At 63.1% G+C, this 19858-nt stretch overlaps 4 protein-coding genes across 4 annotated transcripts; all 4 read left to right on the forward strand.

The window, feature by feature from the left end:
- Positions 1-1007: 1007 nt before the first annotated feature.
- On the forward strand, positions 1008-3752 carry LPMP_050600 (hypothetical protein; the record flags this gene model as incomplete). The annotated part of the gene is made up of 1 exon (XM_010705522.1): positions 1008-3752. The coding sequence occupies one exon, from the start codon at positions 1008-1010 to the stop codon at positions 3750-3752; it is 2745 nt and encodes a 914-aa protein (XP_010703824.1).
- Positions 3753-4628: 876 nt separating this feature from the next.
- Positions 4629-8234, forward strand: LPMP_050610 (kinesin, putative; the record flags this gene model as incomplete). Its single annotated transcript, XM_010705523.1, has 1 exon — positions 4629-8234. The coding sequence occupies one exon, from the start codon at positions 4629-4631 to the stop codon at positions 8232-8234; it is 3606 nt and encodes a 1201-aa protein (XP_010703825.1).
- Positions 8235-9230: 996 nt separating this feature from the next.
- On the forward strand, positions 9231-14906 carry LPMP_050620 (hypothetical protein; the record flags this gene model as incomplete). Its single annotated transcript, XM_010705524.1, has 1 exon — positions 9231-14906. One exon carries the CDS (start codon positions 9231-9233, stop codon positions 14904-14906), a length of 5676 nt encoding a protein of 1891 aa, XP_010703826.1.
- Positions 14907-16263: 1357 nt separating this feature from the next.
- On the forward strand, positions 16264-18972 carry LPMP_050630 (hypothetical protein; the record flags this gene model as incomplete). The annotated part of the gene is made up of 1 exon (XM_010705525.1): positions 16264-18972. The coding sequence occupies one exon, from the start codon at positions 16264-16266 to the stop codon at positions 18970-18972; it is 2709 nt and encodes a 902-aa protein (XP_010703827.1).
- Between the last annotated feature and the right edge of the window lie 886 nt (positions 18973-19858).

Genomic DNA, 19858 nt, shown 5'->3' on the forward strand with positions numbered 1-19858 from the left:
TGTCTTCCGGAAGATAGCCCAGGTCACTGGCGTAGCTGAGGTGCTCGTATGTTGCAGCGGCGTGTGGGTGGGTGGTGGAGGGGGCCCCGGAGGGGAAGTGAAGGACTGGCGGAAAACAGCAAACAAAAAGGGTGCGGTGTTGGACAAGATGACACGCACACATCGCTCCTCTCGTTTACCTGTGCCTGTGCGTACATCACTCACTGGTTGGGCCTCGATGCAGACTCCTCTCATCTCTCCTCCCAATTTGTTTCGCCCTAATTCTTCCCTCTCCCTGTGTGGGGGTGGGTGGGTGGGGGTGGGTGTGTCTCTCTCGTCCCCTCCTCTCTGTCCTCCTCCTCCCCCCCCCCTGCTGCTGCTGCTGCTGCTGCTGCAGTATTTGGTTATAGTCTCCGTCTCTTGCCAGCCTGCGCAGCGGTGCATGAGCCAACGTGTTTTCACGACAACCCCACCGCGAGCACAACGGGGCGATACCGTTTGCAGCCTGCAGCGGCACATCCGGGTGTCACGCTGGTGCGGAGAACAAAGGCCTGCGCGCACACAACACACACACACAAACGTGCGTGCTCGTTGTCACCGCCACCGCCTCTTTCCACCCCCACCCCACCCTCTCTCGCTCTCTCTCTCTCCCTCTCTATGCCCGTCTCTCGTGTGTGCTCTCTTCTTGGAGCGTTAACGGCACCGTGGCGTATCCTTCACCTCTCTTCGTGTGTGCCCCCCCCTCCCCCTCCCCCACTGTTCAGCGACCCCGATCACAAGAGAAGCGGCGCACAGCAAGCATCCCGCAGAGCTCAGTAGACGTCAGCTATGCGCACACACACACACCAACACGAACAGGCGTAGACACAGTCCGCGGAGCTCTCTGCCATCGCGTCATCCGCGCCCTCCATCGCCACCCCCCTCCCCCTCCTCATCGACCCTGAGGAGGAGGAAGCAGCCACCAACTCGCGATAAGAGCAGTGAGCTGCACTTTGCGCAGAGCCTCCACGGGTGGTAGCAGTGACACCATGTCGACTCGATCAGCGTCGCCGCTGAACACGATGTCCACCTTGTCGTCGCGAAGGGTCTCCACAGCGTCGTTATCCTTCGCGACGACCTCGTGCTCTGTAATAAAGCGAGATGAAGCGACCGTGTCAGTCTTGACATCCTCCAAGGCACTCACACCTTCCGTGAAGCAAAGGGTTGAGGCGATACTGCGCCATGGCAGTCCTTGTACGCGCGGTCTGCACAGCATCAGTCCCCTGGCTCCCGACGCAGCTCGAGCGCCTCCCGTGGAGTTGCAGGGGCCTCCGCGGTATCTACGCGCTCGAGGGCTCACACCTCCTGCAGCAGCCGAGGCGACCGGTAGACGTGAGACACGCCAACAACAGCAACAACAACAACAATCGGAGCAAGACGGTGGTCATTGGCGCTCCTCCTCATGCCGACGGGACAATCGGCGCCGCAGCAGCCACAGTCAAGCCAAGAGCAAGCGAGGTATGGCACAAGCCGCCTCGCCACCACAGTCGCAGCCCCCCGATGCCGCCAACAACGTCTCCCAACCTCCAAAGATGCACAGGATGACAGCGCCGTTGCAGGAGTCGGGCCTGTCACTGTCGCTGCCATCAAAGCACCGACACCACTACCCTAGCGATCACCAGTACAGCAATCATGCCCAGCCAGAGGCGCAGCGGCTAGACCGCACTTCACAACTGAATGAAGGGAGAGGCACGGTCGAAGACAGGCCGGAGCTGGTGCGTGCTGCTCGAGCACCGCCGCCGCGCTCGAGGAGCCCTGCCAGCCGCCGCGACTCCACCCTCTTCGAGCGCAGTGACCCTATGGCGGCAATGACGAGGCCTCCGTTTCGTGGAGGTAATATAGAAGACATGGCGCTTGTCGTGCCTCGGCTGTCCCCCTCTCACGCCGCCCCCCTCACACGTACTCGCTCCCCTCAGTCCGCAGCCCGACAGCAGCAGCAACACCTCTCGCAGCGTCCACTCCAAGTTGGCATCTCCGGTCGCTTTGGTGTTCCTGGCAAGAACACCACCGCAAAGGGTTCCACGGCAGCGGAGATGACGCCGTCAGCCGCGCAGCATGCAGCAGCCCTTTCTACCTTCCCGCCGCTCGCTAGCACCTCGCCCATCTTGCGCTCCTACATAGCGGAGTCCTTCTCAAGTTATCTACCGGGTGAGTCCACGGTGCTGCTTGGAGCCCACCATCGTGGAAAATCAACTCCACACCCCGCATCGTCGCCACCGCCGTCGCCGTCTCAGGCGGCTAGCCCTCACGCTGAAGCTTCTGCTGCCACGTCCATGACAGCGGTTGAAATCGAAGTGGCGGTCGCATCTTCCACTGTATCATCGCTGCCTGAGCCGGCGGTGTTGGCCCGCTACGAGGAGATCCTGCGCGATTGGCGCATTGGAAACAGTAATAGCTGTAGCGGCGGTACTCCTCACTACAATGGCCACGATGCGCAGCACACCGGGCAGCTGCGGTACACCGACGAGGAGTTCGCCGCCGCGTTCGATCTCATCGTTCACATCCGGCTTGCCGCTGGCGCTGTTGTCACAGTCAGTGAGATTAAGGACGAGGTGGAGCGGCGCACAGGCCTGCCAGCCGCGCAGCAGTCTCTTGTATACGACGCCATGTCGCTGCAGGACTGCTTACCCATCCATCTGCTCCTCTTGGCAGCGGACGAAGACGACGTCGACACAAACTGCCACCAAATGGGGGAGTGGGGAGCGAAGCACCACACCGACGGCGGCGTCAGTGCTAGGCGAGATGCGGTCATGGGTGGAAGGCGACGCCGCGGTTGCCTGAGACTTGTGTGCGTGCCGCTGTCAAGTGACTCGGCGGCGGCGGCGACGGTGGTGCGGCGGACTCGTCAGGTCCGGTCTCCGCTGCGAGCGGCGGCGTCGCCGGCCGCCGCAGCCACCGCAGTCGATTTTACGGCGTTCCCTACACGTAGCTCAGCTTTTATAGGACCCACTCGAGCCGCGAGCGCAGCTGCGGCGGTGGCTGTCCCGACGTCACCCCCACGGCGGCCCGGCGCCGTCCCCTTTACCCTCTCACACGGCACAACCATCATGACGTCAGCAACGGGCCTCTCCAGCGCAGCTGCCACCTCAGCATCGCCTGCAGCCTTGACGGGTAATACGGAGCAAGTCCTCTCAGAGCACATCAGTCGCCTGCGACGTCTGTACTTGCCCAACGAGGAGATAAGCAATACGCTCCGTAGGGGCGGCTGGGCCTCCGCCGGGGCCGGTGTGGAGAGGGCACCAGAGCACACAGATCCGTCGGTCACGGCGATGGCCGCGGTGCCACAGCCAAAGTGGCAGCAACAAAACCTCCTGTCCTCCGCGCCGACAGCGTACCAAAATTTGATGATGAACGGCGGCGGCGGCGCTGCACCCATTCGAGGGCCGCTGCTGCCGCATCGCACGGAGCTGAGCGAGGCGCTGATCGCCGCTCTCCCAGCTCCGCCAGTGCGCCGCTCGGCCGCTTTGCCATCAGCCGATGTTACCAGCGCCAACACCAGTAACGGTGGCATTAGTGCGCCGTACGCGTCCATCAAGACGCTCTCCTGGAAGCCCTCTGTACCCCAGACGCTGCCCTCGCCGCTGCTCACGCGACAGGCACGAATTTCCACCGGCGGCGACGTCGATGCGGATGGCGACGATGGCAATGGCGGTGGTGTCGATGCAAGTTGGATGAGCTCACTCAGCTTCTCTTCCTCCTCCGCTGCTGCTGCCGCCGCTGCTTTGATGGTGTGAGCCGCGCTAAGAGCAACATAAGGGCGCTGAAGCCGTCGATGCGCGGGGGATGGGCAGGAAGAATCTGGGGAAAGAAAGCGAGAGAGGGAAAAGGGAAGCTGCGCCTCGCTATGGCGCTCACATCGTCTCTCTCTCTCTCGTCCGGGCCCCCTCTCCCCGATCACCGGTGAGGGGGCTTCTCGATACAGCCGTAGAACACGCACGCAGAGGGACGTACGTGCCATTTTGTTTTCCCGCATTCCTCTTGCTCGCGCTCTCTGCTCGAGCATCTTAGACTTCGCTGACATGTACACAAGAGACATAGACGGAAAAGGAGGAATTGAGCACGCAGATAAGCGGACTTTGAACGTTTCTGCTTCTTCCTCTCTACTCTCTCTCTCTCTACTCTCACTGCGCCACACTCTCCCTCTCCCTCTCTACTCTCCCTCTCTCTCTCTCTCACACACCCTTTCCGTGTCTCTCTCACTAACTCGATCGCTGGCGCGCGTGCTCAGACATTGGTGCTGACAGCGCAAGTGGTTTGGTGCGCACTCGTCCTCCGTCTCCCACACACACACACGCACACATACTTTTCTGTGCGCCACGCGTGCAGTAGAGAGGATAGCAATACAGACAAACCACCTCGAGCATCACACTACAGCGAGGAGGGGGTACATCTCCGTAGTGAAGAGCAGGCGCGGTGAGTACGGCGCCAAGCGGGCCTTTGTGCCTGGTGGGCATGCAATACGGGGATGGGGGGCTCGTGCTGCCGTGGACGCAAACGACTGCATCCACGCATACCCACACACATATTACACGCAGGGCGCATGTTGTTTGATAGAAGCACCGGAGCACCCCCGTAACATCACTGCAGAGGAAGAGTAGAAGGAAGAGGAGATGCCGAAGGTCCGCGGCGAGGAGGGCATCGGGGTGTACCTCCGCATCCGACCGCCGCCGACATCACAGCAGAGTCGCCTGCTCGCCACCGGCGGCGGCACTGCAGAGACCGCTAGCTCATTCGAGTCCACGCGCGGAGCCGGCCAGCCCCCGCGTAGCTTCCAGTACGACGTAGAAGAGAGCTTTGAAAAGTCAGTCTTGCACCTGCACACCGCGCAGAGACTCGTGCAGGAGGCGCAGCGCGCGACGGCAGGGCCATCACCGCCGCTGTCGTCCTCAGCCTCTGCGGGCAGCCCACGCGGTGGTGGGGGGGGCGGCGGCATCAAAAACACCGCTGTTGTTGACGACGTCGTGAACAACACCGTCGTTGATTTTCAGTACCGCTTTAACCGCGTGTTCAGGCCGAACGCAACGCAGGAGGACGTCTTCACCACTGTTGCGAAGGGGTGTGTGGAGTCGGTGCTGGATGGCCTGAACAGCACCGTCTTTGCCTACGGCCAGACAGGCAGCGGCAAGACGTACAGCATCACGGGCGGAACAGCGAGCTACCAAGAGCGTGGCCTCATCCCACGCGCACTGGCCATGATCTACGAGGAAGTGGCACGGCAGCGCGAGGGCGGCGGTGGTCGACGCCGGCACAGCAGCAGCACCGAGGCCACAGGTGAGGACGATACCAGTGGTGGAGGCTCCACGACGTACACCATCACCATGTCGTACCTTCAGATCTACAACGACAAGGGGCAAGATCTGCTCAATCATGGCAGCGACGCTCGCACGCTGGAGGAGCTGCCGGCTGTCACGATACACGAAATGGAGGACGACATTGTGCTCAAGGGACTCGAGCAGCACAGCGCCCCGACGCTTGCGGACGCCCTGAACCTTCTGTTCCTCGGCGACACAAACCGTCTGTACTGCGAGACGCCAATGAACAAGACGTCGTCGCGCTCGCACTGCATCTTCACGATTTACCTCGAGGCCCGCACCACCCTTTCCTCCGTCGTGCGTCGCTCCAAGCTGAACCTCGTCGATCTCGCCGGTAGCGAGCGCGTAAGCAAGACGGGTGTGTCGGGCACGATCTTGATGGAGGCGAAACATATCAACCTCTCTCTCCACTTCCTCGAGCAAGTCATCGTGGCACTCAGCGAGAAGGCGAAGGGGGTACGCGATCACGTGCCGTACCGCAACTCGTTTCTCACGATGGCGCTGCGCGACAGCCTTGGTCGTAACTGCAAGACAGTCATGCTCGCCACAGTGCACGTCGTCGTCTCGCAGGTGGCGGAGACGATCAGCACATGCCAGTTTGCACAGCGTGTGGCAATGATTCAGCAGGCACCGCAGGTGAACTTGGAGACGGACCCGGTGCTGCTCGTGCGCAAACTGCGCGTAGAGGTAGCACAGCTGAAGGACGAGGTCGCCTACCTCCGCGCGCACGGCGGCGGTGGTGGTGCAACATTACTTGCGGCTGACCGCACGTTGACAGCAGATGAGAAGAACGTATGCCGCGGCATGGTAGAGGCATACATCCAGAAGGCTGCCGTGGACGGCGACTGGTGCTCCCGCCTCACCGGCTTTGATGGAGACATGGCTCGCATGTATTACTGTTATGAGGTTCTGCGTGAGCGTCTCGTGCGCGGCGGCGGTGGCGTACGCCAGGATACACAGCAGGAGCAGCGGCTGGCAGCGAGCGAAGAGCAGGTGACGGCACTTCGGCACAGTCTACAGCTCAAAGAAAACGAGCTGCAGATGCTGTTGACGGTGCTCAAGAAGGCAGGAGGCACTGGCGCAATGGGCAGTGTTGGCGCGGCTGGTGGCGAGGTAGGCCTCGGTGCTGCCGGTGTGCGGTACAACGCGGCTGCACAGACACCGCACAGCAGTGGCGGCAACGGCTCCATCAGCGAGAACGGAGAGGGGGAGGCCTTGCGGCGTGGCTCATTCAGTTTCACAGGATTACGAAGCAGCTCCGCAAGTCGATGCGCAAATGCCAGCGAAACACAGAACGACGAGCAGCAGCAGCAGCTGGAGGTCTCACTGAGGCAGAGCATCTACCGCGACGCGCAGAAGCTAGCTGCTCAGCTGCGCTGGTCAAGTGGGGCAGCACGTACACAAGCCACGACGACTGCAGCGCCGCCGCACACGGAGAGGACAGTCGAGGCGGCCCTGACTCGTGTCACCACCCTTGCGCAAGAAGGCCAATTCACAGCGGCCGAGGTTGCAGCCACCACCGAGTTCCTTGAGAGCAAGCGTGAGTACCAGCGGCACGTCGAAAGCTCACACGAGCCCCACGAAGGAGACAACAACAACGAGGGCGGCAGCGGCAGCAGTGGTAGCGACGGTGACAACGGTCGTACTGTGGTGGACGTGCTGATGGACGAGCAGCTTCTGCAGAACCGCGCGCAGGCGCTCGAAGCTTTCAAGGCGTCCTACGAAGCTCAGCACAAGGTGGAGGAGACGAAGCAGCTGCTCCGTCCCAAGTACGCAGCCTGCAAATCCACGGCGCAGCAGCTCAACGCCTGCGTAGATGCCATCAAACAGCTGAAGACCAAGATCCAGCGCCGGCGAGCCGAGCGAGCGGCGGACGGCAGCAATGTCGTGGACGCCGAGGAAGCCGCGTGGCTGGCGGAGCTGAGCTCGACCAAGGAGCGCTACAATGTACACGCCGTGCAACTGCGGCACGACAAGGAAGAAATCGACGGCATGCACGCCTACCTCAAGCACTCACAGGAGCAGCTGGCGTGCGACTTTGAGCGTTGGTTCAGCGCACGGCAGCAGCAGGTGCAGTTGGCTCTGCAGCAGCAACAGCGGCACGCGCAGTGCCAGCATGAGCAGGAGAAACGAATGGAGCTAACGGATGGCTTGCGAGCGGTGCTCGGAGCATCACCAGTCAACACCCCATCGTCCGAGAAGCCAAACCCGAAGGCGTGTGCCTTGCAGGCACCGTCACCGCATGGCGGCACCAGCGACACGGCAAGCACAATCAGTAGTATCCAAGGTGGTAGCAGCCTGACCTTTTCACCACTGCTCTCCGCCGCTCAGCCACAGCGCTCCTATGCGTTCTCGGCCAGCAACGCCATGAGTACTGTGCCGCTCCCGCCCAACGCGAATGGCAATGGTGGGCTTCCAGCAGCGTCGTCGTCATCCGCTATGCAAACGCTTGTGCGGGGTGAGCGCCGCCTCGCATCGCTGCCGATGACCTTGAGCGATGGGCAGCTGCGCCCTGCGGACGTGGCCTCAGCACGCTTATCGCCGCCGCCTACGGTGCAGCGAGATGGCGTCAGTGCAACTCCACCGTCTGCCCCGCTAGGGTTCGCGGGGCCAGCGCGGAACACCTGGGCAACCGCGTTGACCATGGGTGGCGGGGCAGCAACCACGCCGAGTCCGACGCGACCGTTTCATCTCCTGCCGATCGACGACGCCTCCGCCACCAGCCACACGGCCCCGTCTGTCGCCCTTGCCAACGGCACCGCCTTTACCCTCACTACCACTGCCGAAAAGAAGCCGAGCAACCCGTACTTTCCGCAGTTCCCGTCTACCGGCAACGCCGCCGCGGATGCTCAGCTGGCGGAGCTCTACAAGGCGAGAGAGGCAATGCGCAAGCAGTTCCAGTGAAGGGTGGGTAGGGAAAGCGTGGGGAGAGACGCTGGAATGGAGGGAAGTAGGGGTGAGACATGTGCCAGCGCCACGGGGCGCCCCCTTACTGGTGCGGAACGCGCACACGCACGCGCTGCGTTCCGCACCGCTTTGCCCTTCTATCACTCCTGACAGCCGCGTGCGTACAGTACACGGACATTGAGGCATGGATGCTGGCGCCTCAGTCAGCTGCACTTCTCATTTCTTCTTCATTGTCAATCGCACCCGTGGGGGTGTGGATGTGTCTTGCATTCTCCTCCCCCTCCTCCTCCAGGGCTGCAGCGCACGCGCGCACTTCGCTCCCCGGGAGCAAAGGTGGCGCATATATATATATATATATATATATATATATATATGTATGTCCTGCGAACAGGGCTAGAGAGCGAGAGACGGAGCCCTTGACCAGCCCGGTATGGTAGACCACTTCCTAGATGACCTTTTAATACCGACGTGTAGGCAGGGAGGGGGAGGGGGGGAGGGGGGGAGGGGGCATGAACAGCCTGTGCTGGTGATGCCGTTCCCCTTCAAGCCGCTCTCGTGCCTCTGCCGTCCCACCCTCTTCCCTTCCCTCCCCTTGGTCACCCGCTACGCATGGCCTACGTCCCTCGCCCCCCTTTTGCCCACCTCATCTCTCACACACCTCTCCTCTGCCGCTCCACTCCCCTCGAGGACACATCTCACACACGTAGTGCCCGTGTCTTCGTTGTTTGAGCGCCACCCTTCTCTGTCGCCTTCTCGCCGCGTGTGTCTCTGTTCAACCGCCTGAGGGGGAGAGACACACGAAAAAGCGAGAGAGTGGAGCACGAGCGCCACCGCTGGCTGTCAGTCCTACACCACGCACAGAGTACGAAGGCTCCAAGGCCTCAGGCTCGCTCCTACACCCACCCACCCACCCTCCCCCTTCCCTCCCTCTCCAACTCCAGCCTGGTGGATACCACTCGCGCGTCGCTCTTCCTCCTCCTCCTCCGCAACGCCATGGCCTCAACACTGCCACAGGAAAAGAAGTGGAAGCCCACCAAGACCACGGCGGGAGCAGCGCCCCACCGCAGGGGTGGTGGCGGCGGCGGGAGTGGCTTAGGAGATGGCGGCACTGGGCAGATGCGCGAAGATCCTCACCATACATGGAACCAGCAGCTCATGGAAGCCTGTCTCGCCTGCGATGCGGCAGTAGTGCGAAAACTGATCGAGTGCGGCGCCGACCCAGTCAATGCACGCGAGGTGCCGCCCCCGAGCTACTACACTGGCCCCATCATTCAGCAGCTCCAGCGGCCATCCTCATCTGAGGCCGGGTGGCAATCGGCACTGCCCGCCATTGACCAGCGTCGTGAAGTCTCACCACTGCGGGAGCAGAGCTCGTGCAACAGCTCATCGCCGACGCCTGTTGCAGCGGCAGCCCCAGACAGCCTCCCACCACTGGTGGCGATGCTGCTCTCCGGTCTTAATACGCCAGCTGCGCTGGAGGTGATGAAGTTACTCATTCAACACGGTGCAAGCGTCAACGACACCTTCTCGTTCTCCACAACTCCCCTCGCTGCTGCAGGGCCCGGCATGGATGCAAGCGAAGACGAGAGGGGTGGCGTCGCCGCTGGCGGAACGGTGGCGAACGGCAGCAGCGGACGCGGCAGAAGAAGCCGCTCCGTCAGCGCGGACTCGAAAGGCAAACAGCCTAGTGGGAAGTCGAGGCCGTCGGCGATTGGCGCGCCCCCTACGGTGGCACCAGGTGCGGCTGCGTTCGCCGCCGTCGCCGGGGCAGGCGGTGCCGTCATGAACCCGCCCGAGGCCCCAAAGCACGAGGAGCGCACCGTCGTTGGCTCGGTCTTGCACTACGTCGTCGCCCACTGCGACCACGCGCAGCTCATGCGGCTGCTGCTCCTTGCCACCACCGCCATCAACTTCGCCGCGGACACATCGGCAACTTTGCCATCGCTACCGCTGCACCTGCAGCAACAGAGGACGATGGACGAGGCTGGTGGCGACGGCTCCCCATCGTTGCTGCAGCCCTCGTTTCCCGCTCCGCTTCCATACTCCCTCTTGCCAGCCGTGGAGGCGGAGACGCTCGTTGGGGTCATGCGGCTGCTGCACCAGCAGCACTCCGGCGGCGCAGCAGACGCCGCCGGCCCGAATGGCTCGCCATCTCTGGCAGTCACCCCAGGTACATCGCAGCCGCGCAAGAGCCGAAACGCGAGCAACGCTGCTGCACTACTCCGCTCAACCGGCACCGCGGCAGCAGCGCCGCCAGCCACAGCACCCCCTTCAGCACAGGCAGGTGGCCCTATGAGCGCCGCCAGCCTTGTGTCGCCATCCGCAGCGGAGGCGGTGCTGACGGCTCTCCATCAAGCCCTACTGCAACGCCAGACGAGCACTGGCGGCTACCGCGGCCTACCGATCCTCATGAGCGTGTACCCGCAACAACAGCAGAAGAAGGAGGAAGGCCACGCCGACGCCGCCGACGCGGCGGCCACAGACAGCGCCGCCACAGCAGGTGTCGTGTCACCGGCTGTCGCTGCCGCGGCCACTCCACACAACTGGTGGAGTCTGACCAGCCTGTGCGATGTCACGGGTGCGGTCTCTGCTGACGACCTTCACCAGCGCACCCATCTCAACCTCGATCTTCTCGACACGTGTGGCCGCTCGGCCGCGACGATCGCCCTCGAGCGTGGCGACGCGGTCTCGGTGCGCCTCCTCTCCTTCTATGGTGCGCACGTGCCCTTTGGTGGGCCGGTAAACGCCTCACAGACACGCCTAGCGCGCGCCTGCAGCAACGGCGATGTCGCCCGCGTTGAGGCTCTGCTCCGCCAGGGCGACACCATCACGCAGCTCTCGGCGGATGGCCGCTACACGCTTGTGCACTACGCCGCCGCGCAGCCAAGCGTCCTGCAGGTGTTGGGCGAACATGGGCTGTCGATGGACTTCGAGAACTCCTTTGGAGAGTCGGCGCTGGTGTCACTGCTGCGGCATGGCACGGCGCGGAACGACCCGCGGTACGTGCAGACCCTGCTGGCCCTCGCCGCTGCCGTGCGCAGTGCTTCGACAGATGGGGCGATGAACACCGCCACGACGAACCTTGTGAACAGCATGAGCAGCACCACCTCAGCCAACGCTGTCCACTTTGCACAGCTATCAGGGGCAATGCAGCGCAACATGATCCTGTGCCCACCGGTGCCATTGGCCGCGCTCACCAGTGCAGGCGGCGCAACGTCGGGCGCGGCGGCAGCGCATCTCCGCGTCGTAAGCAACAGCATGAGCCACGGCTCGGCCGCGCAATCGGCGAACACCAACAGCGGCGGCAGCAACGTGGCGTGTCAACCCTTCTTGGGAGGTTGCGAGGTCGGTACGTGGTGGTCATTCCTGCCACAGACAGCGACGACGGCCGACGTGCTGGACACGCTGCTGCGTGCGGGTGCAGTGATGCAGGGCTTTGTGCCGGACGAGGAGCTGGACTTGCCCTACGTCCTGTTCGCGGAGTGGCAGGCGTCCATCGGCGCAGGGGGCGGCGGTGGCGGCGGGTCCGCGTCAACGGCCAACGGGGACGACGAGGCCGAGGACGACGGGGACGACGAGGCCGAGGACGACGGGGCCGGCGACGGCGGCATGGACGGAAGCGGCGATGCACACGGCGAGGACGACTACCGGAGTGACGACGAGGACAGCAGTGGGGCCGACGCCGGCTCCAATAAGGTGAGCCGCAGGTCACTTTCCGTCTCTGCGGCTACGGTCACGCCAGCCTCGGTGCGACGTGATTGTAGTAAGCGACGGCAGCAGCGTCTCGCTCCGGTGCCGGCACGACTGCCGATGCGCCTCACTCCCCTTCAACACGCTATCTTCGACTACCACCCGGAACTGATTCGCCGGCTGCTGGTCGACTACCGCGTTGACCCCATGCACCGCGACTCGCAAGGTGCGACAGCGGTGCACTATGCTGTCCTCTGTACACACGCACAATCGGTGCTGGAGCTGCTGCTCTCACCACAGGTGCTGGTGTCGAGCAGCATCGGCAACAACAAGGGCCGCCTGAGCAACAACACTGGTCCTGATGCGTTCACCACCGCTGCAACAGCCCTTCCTGCTACCCACATCGATCTCAACGCCATTGACATGGCGGGCCGCACACCGCTCTTCTACGCCGCCTACGTCGGCAACACGACAGCGGTGCAGCGCCTAATACGCTTCGGCGGCGCAACACTGCTGTGCGGTAAGGCAGACAAGGACGGATACACGCCGCTGCACATCGCGGTTCGGCAGCGGCACGCTGACATTGTGGAGCTGCTCATCCGTCACTCGAACCAGTTGTTGGGCAGCGCCGCAGGAGGAGGGCGTGGGCAGCCGAGGGATATCTTCGCGGAGCTGCTCGCCAGCACCAACGGTGGGGGTGGTTCCACCGGACGCTCGTTGCGCGGCGGAACGCGCCGCGGCTCGCACCACAGCCCCACCACCAGCTCCCACGGAGCGGGCAGGTCTTCGTCGGCGGATCCCGCGGGTATCGCCAAGCTGGAGCTACTTGTGAATGTGGAGGCGGAAGAAAGCGCCACGCACATGACGGCACTGGAGATGGCGATCAAAGCGTGGCAGCCAACCTCTTCGGCCTCCCTGTCAGAGGCGGAGGAACTGCAGAAAGGGCAGCTCCTGCGCATCGCCTCGGTGCTACTAGCCGAAGCGCAGGCGAGCCCGCTACGACCGAGCGGACTGGCCAACGGCGGTGCGCTGCTGCACCGCGCTGTTGCTGACGGGGCGGTGGAAATGGCGGAGTTACTTCTGTCGCACTACGCGGACCCCAACGAAGCCAATGATGTGAATGAGACGCCGCTGTTTCTCGCTCTCAGACTCGCCGCCCCTCGCGTGAGCTCAGCAGAGCAGGCGCAGCAGCACCGCCACCGTCGCACCTCCCTTGTTCGGGTGCTCCTGCAGTACGGCGCCACCCCCTACGCGCAGAGCAGCGCCAATTTACAGACACCAATGCATCTCGCGGCGAGTAGCCTGGGCGACGCTGACGAGATTCTTCAACTCCTCTTCTACTCGACCCCCGAGGCCGGCGGCAGCAGCGTTGCAGCACGCAGGCGGCGGCATGAACAGCAGAGACACCACCGAGCACCATCCAACGCGGCGAACGGTACGGACGGGACCTCACGAGGAGAGAGCTATTCCCTGGGGGGTGGCGGCGGGGGCATGGAAGGCAGCAGTAGTGCCAGGAGACGCCACAGCGGCAGCGGCGTCGGGTCCATCGCCGGACGCAAGGGCCTCCTCGAGCGACGCGCACAGCAGCGCCGCGCCTCGCCGTCTTCGTCATTGCCAGGCAGGGCTGCGAACGCATCCCCAGCGTCTCGCCGCAAGCAGTGGAGAGCTGCCGCCTTGTCAGACAACGAGCACAGCGAAGGTCTCGCTGACTTGGATGGACTTGCCGATGACCAAGCGTCTCTAGCGAACAGCAGCTTTGGCTACCGCGACGCTCGCAATAGTAGCGTTACCAGCGTGGAGCAGGGGAATTCAGACCAGAGTCTAAGGGGCACAGTGGGAGTGCTCGCGCCTGCTACCCGCGGTGGCGCCGATGAGGATGTGCCGCAGGAGGAATACGAGCAATTCCTCCAGCGACTGGCGCAGTGGCAGTGCGCGGACCACTTACTGGAGCCAGAGAAATGCTGGTTACTGACGGATGCGCAGGGGCAGACGCCACTGCACGTCCTCTGCAGTCGTTCCTCACGCGCCCTTCAGTACAGCTCAGCTGTGGTGAAGCTTCTCGACGACCTGCAAGCCGTGACGCGCACAAACTCAGTAATTACTGCTGCGGCTGCTGGTGTTTTCGACGGCGTGCTTGACGACGATCATGTACTCGCGTTGTGCTGGCGACTTCCCGATGCGCATGGCCGCACGCCGTTGCACATTGCGGCGCAGAGCGGCTTCGTGGAGGCGATAGAGCGTATTCTACAGCAGGCTCCGCAATGCGCTCTCGCTGTGGATATGCAAGGTCGGACGCCGCTGCACGCATGTGTGTTGATGGCCGCCTCGACAACCACTCCAACAGCCGTCACTGCAGGCGCATCGGGCGACGACGACGACGACGTCGGCGATGACCACATCACGCAGCACAAGGCATCGAAGGAAGACGTGGCGGAGCGCGCTACGCAACTTCGCCGCACGTTGTCACTGCTACGTGGTGTGATTACCGCCGACAACAACGCGGCGGCCGGGGCGACAAAGCTGCCGCTGCAGCTGCAGGGGGCGCCGTTGCGTCGCGCCGCTGGCGATATCATGCCGTCACTCTCGATGAAGGCGACCACGACAAGGTGCACCACCGGCAGGAACGCCGCAGCATCACACTCCTCCGCTCAGCGCGTGGTCGCCTCGCTGGTGCAGCCGTCGTCCATAACGGCTCAGCTGCAGCGCTGGCAGCAGTCACGTCACTGGGGATGTCCTGCCCTCGCGATGAAGGGCATCGGCACCGGCATGAGCACAGCGTCTAGGGACGGTTCGGCCGCCGCAGCAGCACCAGCCTCGCGCTACTTGCAGTCGAGCGGCGGTGCCTCAACCTTGTCAAGTGCCACAAGTGAGTGGAAGGCATATGCGCAGCTGCCGGATGGACAAGGGCGGACAGCGCTACTGCTGGCGGCGGAGGTCGGCAACGTCAGCGCTGCTCGAGAGCTCCTGAAGATCCTGTAGAAGCGAGAAAAGCGGCAGCCGGTCAGGAGAGGGGGAGAGAGGTATGCGTGGATGAGTGAGTGCGTCGTCGCGTGGCTGCCCCTGTCCCGCTCCTCCTCGACACGATGACTGCCATCCCCCTTTGTGGGCGGGACCTCCGCGTCGCTCTCGCTCGCTCCGTTGGCGCGTTTGTTTGTTTGTTTTTTATTGTTTGCTTCCGGTCTTGTCGCTCTGCGTTGCATCCCGATGTACATGAGGCTAACCCCGCCCCACCCGCCCACAGAAGCACGGCTTCCTTCTCTCTCCCTCTCTCTCTCTCCCCCTCCCTTCGCTGAGCCGAGCGCGCGCGCTCTACCATAGGGCCCGCTGCCTTCTCCGTGGATGAGGAATTCGTGTCTGGAAGAAGAAACGCGCTTCGGCGGTGCCGAGTTCGGCGAAGCGCCGCCCCCACACCACCAACCACTCACCCACCAGTGGCCACCCGCGCTTTCCCTCCCCTCTCCACCTTCTTTCCTGTCAATATGCGTGCGCCTGTTTCTCTGCCCCTCCACTCCAACTCCACCTTGGCTGGTCATCCTTTGCTTCTCGTATCGCTGGGCGCACTCCACCCGCAACAGCGACACGTGTATAGGCATTGCAAGCACACTTGTACTGAGGTGGCGGTCGCTGCCACGCTACATCCTCGATAAACATGTGCGCTTGCTCGCCAAGCCCTTCTGCCTGCGCAAGTCATTGGCATCGTCCCACCACTTCCAACGGTGCTCGCCTTCTCTCTCCCTGCATCGTCGTCTCCTCTGAGAGCCACGATTTCGCTGCTGGCATCTCCTAAGTGGTAGCGATGGCGGGAACACCAGGTCGGGTTCGCTTACAGAGGCGCCCATGCACACACACCAAACGTGCGCCGCTGTGGGCTATGCGTGCATGCGGCTATGTCCTCCTCCTCCTCATTAATGCCGCTCTTCTCGCTATATGTCGGCGCGATTAACACACTTTCTCCTCCTCACCTGTCGTGTTCCTCCTTCGCTTCAACGTTTCCTTCACCTCCCCCTCTTCGTGGTGGCTGCTGCTCTCCGCTAGCAGGCAACGAGGCCTTGTCTCACACACACACACACACACGTGCAGACGTCCGCCCATAAAGCCGCTCGCGGAAGTGTCTGGCGCGTACACTCAACGCCCCCCCCCCACACACACACACGCACACGTCCTCCTTCCCCTCTCATCCCACCGCACCTTCACACAACAGACGGAGAAAAGCTGCACGAAGCCGGTGTGCACGTGAACTTCTCCTTTAGCAGCCGACATCCTCTCCTCTACCACCGCCACACTACTCCCTCCGTGCGTGTGTGTGTGTGTGCATGTAAATCTCTGAGTGGAACCGATGGGTCATACACACAGCGTCAGTGCAGGCTCGTCCGCCGGTGGTGGGGACAGCGGCGGCGGCGCTGCCGTGGCAGAAGCGTTGGTCATCTCACCATCACCATTCACACCACCAGCGCCGAATAAATCGCTGATGGAACCGCGATGGACGGCTAGGCGTCTCTCGGCAGAGCAAGCGGCAGACCTGTGCACTGAGCTAGCGCGTCTAGTCGTGGCGCTCGAGCTCGCATATCCGGCTGACAGACCAGAAGAGGGTGGAGCAGAGGTGGCTCGCGTTAGTGCTACTGCACATATAGGGGGAGGCGATGCGCACGCCTGGAGTGGTGTGCCACTCAAGGACCCGCTGGCGGAAGAGTCGGCGGCGCTGCTTCTGAAGCCGTTCGAAGAGGTGCACCTCTCCGGCTACCGACTGGGCGATGCCGCCCTCACGTCGCCGATCCCACCCGACCTGCCTTCTTTTCTATTGGTCGTATCTCGGCACAAGCGGCTCAGCGTGCTCGATCTGAGCTTCAATGAGCTGACGCCGCAGGTGTTGGTGCCCCTCCTTCAAGCCATCCGTGATCTGCCGCTGCTGGTGGTGCTGAAACTCAGCGGCAACTTGCTCGGATCAGCTCGCGGTGACGACAACTACAACGACCTGCACGAGACGTGGGACTTGGCGACCGTGAGTGTGGATGAGGAACTCGGAGGTGCAGCGACGGCGGCTGCACGCCTTGGCCATTGGCTCGCCACGAACCCGTCGCTGCTGGAGCTGGCGCTGTTTCACTGCGATCTTAATGACAGAGACGTGCGCGCGCTGCTCTCCGGCCTCGTGCACCCCCGCAACACCACCTTGCACACGCTGCGGCTTTCATGGAACCTGGCGTGCACCTCGCGCAGTGCGCAGATGGCCCTGCAGCTGGTCACAGACCTAAGGAACACAACCCTGTGCAAGGTGGATCTGGAGGGCGTGGCACCGGCAACACAGGTACGACTCGAGTATGCATGCACGCCTGACGGCCTCTTCCGCTCCGGTCGCACCCTCATCCCGGCGAGCGCGGGCACACCAACCGCGGCCGGCGACGATGATAACAGCGGCAAGACAGCCACAGTGGATTCAAGTGCGGTAACTGCCGACGTCGTGGACCTTGAACAGCTCCGGCAGCAGCAGCAGCAGCTAGCCAAGATCCAGACGCGCCTCACGCCTGCCCAGGGGGCCCGCTACGAGAACCGCTGCCGGTACCTCGAGGGGGATTTGGATGGGTCGCGTGTACTGGCACCTTTAATCATGCATGAGCTGGCAGCGGTGCTGTCCACGCGTCCGCAGCCGCAGCCGCGCATCGTCGAACACTACGGCGCGAATGTGTTGCTGGACACCGCCACCCTCGCGGCACGGGAGATAAATTTTGCCTCCACTGCTGACACGGGAACGCAAGACGGCGACGGCGGCACCGAGCTCTTGGCGCTCGTTACGGCAAAGGAGTGCGGCGGCGACAATCCTCACAATGGCCGCACCGCGCCATCCCCGGCGGCCTCCACCAATTCTCCCACCGGCGCCCACCGGCCGCCCCCCGAGGCCGCCCCACACCCACACACATCGGATGCCATACGCCCACGCACGTGCCCGCCAACGCACCTGCGACGTGGCGGGCTCACCTCGGTGGTGAGTATGGGCAGGGTCGACAGGTCCTCGTCGGGGCGACACTCTATGCACCAGGAGTGGCAACGTAACCGCACACCACAAGAGCGGCGCGATGCTCGCTTCGAAACACCGCAGCGCCTCGCTGGTGTGATGGCCGACGCCGAGGCATTCCGCCGTCGCCTGCGACCTGTGCCGCTTGACACGCACGCGCCACCGTGCGCCGAGGTCAGCCGACACCGCAGCGGCGCGCGCAGTGCCTCGGCGACAGGGGTGAGGGCAACGTGGTACGCCGACGACGACTTTGTGCTGCGTTCAAATGGGCTGTCGAAGGTGCTTCTTGCGCCGGTGCTCCCTGGTGGCGCGGCGGCCTACCACAACGTGGCACTGGAGGATGTGCAGGACCGCCCCCTTCACCCCTGCTGGTGTACGCCGCGCCAGACGTCCGCCATGACTGGCATGTTTGCTGGCACACTACACTACCACTGCGTCCACGAGGCAGCGGCACAGAAAAAGCAGCAGCCGCAGCACGGTGCCTCCTCGCCACCACCGACATCGGCGGCCGAGACAGTGGTGGGGCCACCCAACCCCAACAGATCCAAGAGTCGGCTGCCGTTGCTGCTTCCGCAAGTCCCGCCGCTGCCGCCGCCGCCGCAGCAGCAGCAGCCGTCAATCCAGCTCTCCAACCCGGCGGAGATGTACTGCGGATGCCAGGGTACTGGTCATCTCTGCCTCTCCGCGTGTGCGGCCTCAGAGGAAGCGGGCGGTGCTCGGCGCCGTGATCGCATGCGGGTGACGCTGCGCGCGAAGTCTGCCAAGGGCATCGGCAAGGCTGGCGTCAGTGGGCGTGGCGCGTCGGCGTCTCGCAAATCCGACGGTACGCGTGCGCGTTTCCTCGACTGGATGGCCACCGACGGCGATGACAATGTTCACAAGCTCTGCGACACCGTCGTCACAACGACGGCGCCGCCGTCATTGCGTGTGCACACGGCATGCGGTAGCCTGTCAGTGGCCCTCAACTACGACCCGGTGAGCCATTTCTCTGCGCAGCATGTGAGCTGCGCATCTGACATGACGCTGGCTGAGTTCTAGGCTGGCGAGAGCCAGCCAAGCAGGGAGGAGGAGGGACAGAGGATGTCTGCACGTGCGTGGTCGTCATTTCTGTCTTGGGTCCACGCGTATCTGCGCACTCTTCTATCTGTGTGGTAATATGTTTGCGTGCCTATTCTGCTGGCTGATGTGTGCATGGGGATTCATCGATGTTTTATGTTTGTCAAGCTCCGCTTTTCCCTCCTTCTCCTCCCTCCCCCTCCTCCCTCCCCCCTCTCTCTTGCACCTCCCCTTCGCCCGCCTCTCATCGCATCACGTCCTCTTCACGACTCACAGGTTGCCGGGCTTGATGCGCGCGACAGCATAGGTTGTAAGCGCGTCTGTCATGTGATGGGAGCGTGGGGAAGACGCACGTGTGCGCGTGCAAAGGTGGGAAAACTAGAGGGCGGCAGAGAATGTGTGGAAGCGAGAGACGGGGCGGAGGGGGATACTCTGCTCATGGGATTCTTTCCTTCGATCTTTATACTGTTCTGTTTCACCTCCATCCTCGCTTCCTCTTCTCCTGATCGCTTGCAGGCACGGGAAGTAGCCAAGCTCTGCTGTGTACGCGTGTACGTGTGATTCCTCCTCGGCTGCAGGCGTGGCCCAGCCCCGCCAGGAAGGTGTCTGCTTTGCTCGCAACACCCTCCCCTCCCCCCCCCCATTGAAAGCGCGCTCACCGACAAACCGGTGTAGTGGCCGCATGTTTGGGAAAGAGGCAACTGTCTCGTGACTCTCGGGTATCCGTGCGCGTGTGCCTGTGGGTGTACGTGATTGGTGAGGACATCCCGCATAGCTCTTGTCATCACCGTCACACTCCTTCCTCCCTGCTCCGCTGCCTCTTCTGCTCACACATGGAAAGGGCCACTTTTCGTGTGATCGCCTCCTC

Source organism: Leishmania panamensis (genome assembly GCF_000755165.1).
Source record: "Leishmania panamensis strain MHOM/PA/94/PSC-1 chromosome 5 sequence".
NCBI lineage: Eukaryota > Euglenozoa > Kinetoplastea > Trypanosomatida > Trypanosomatidae > Leishmania > Leishmania panamensis.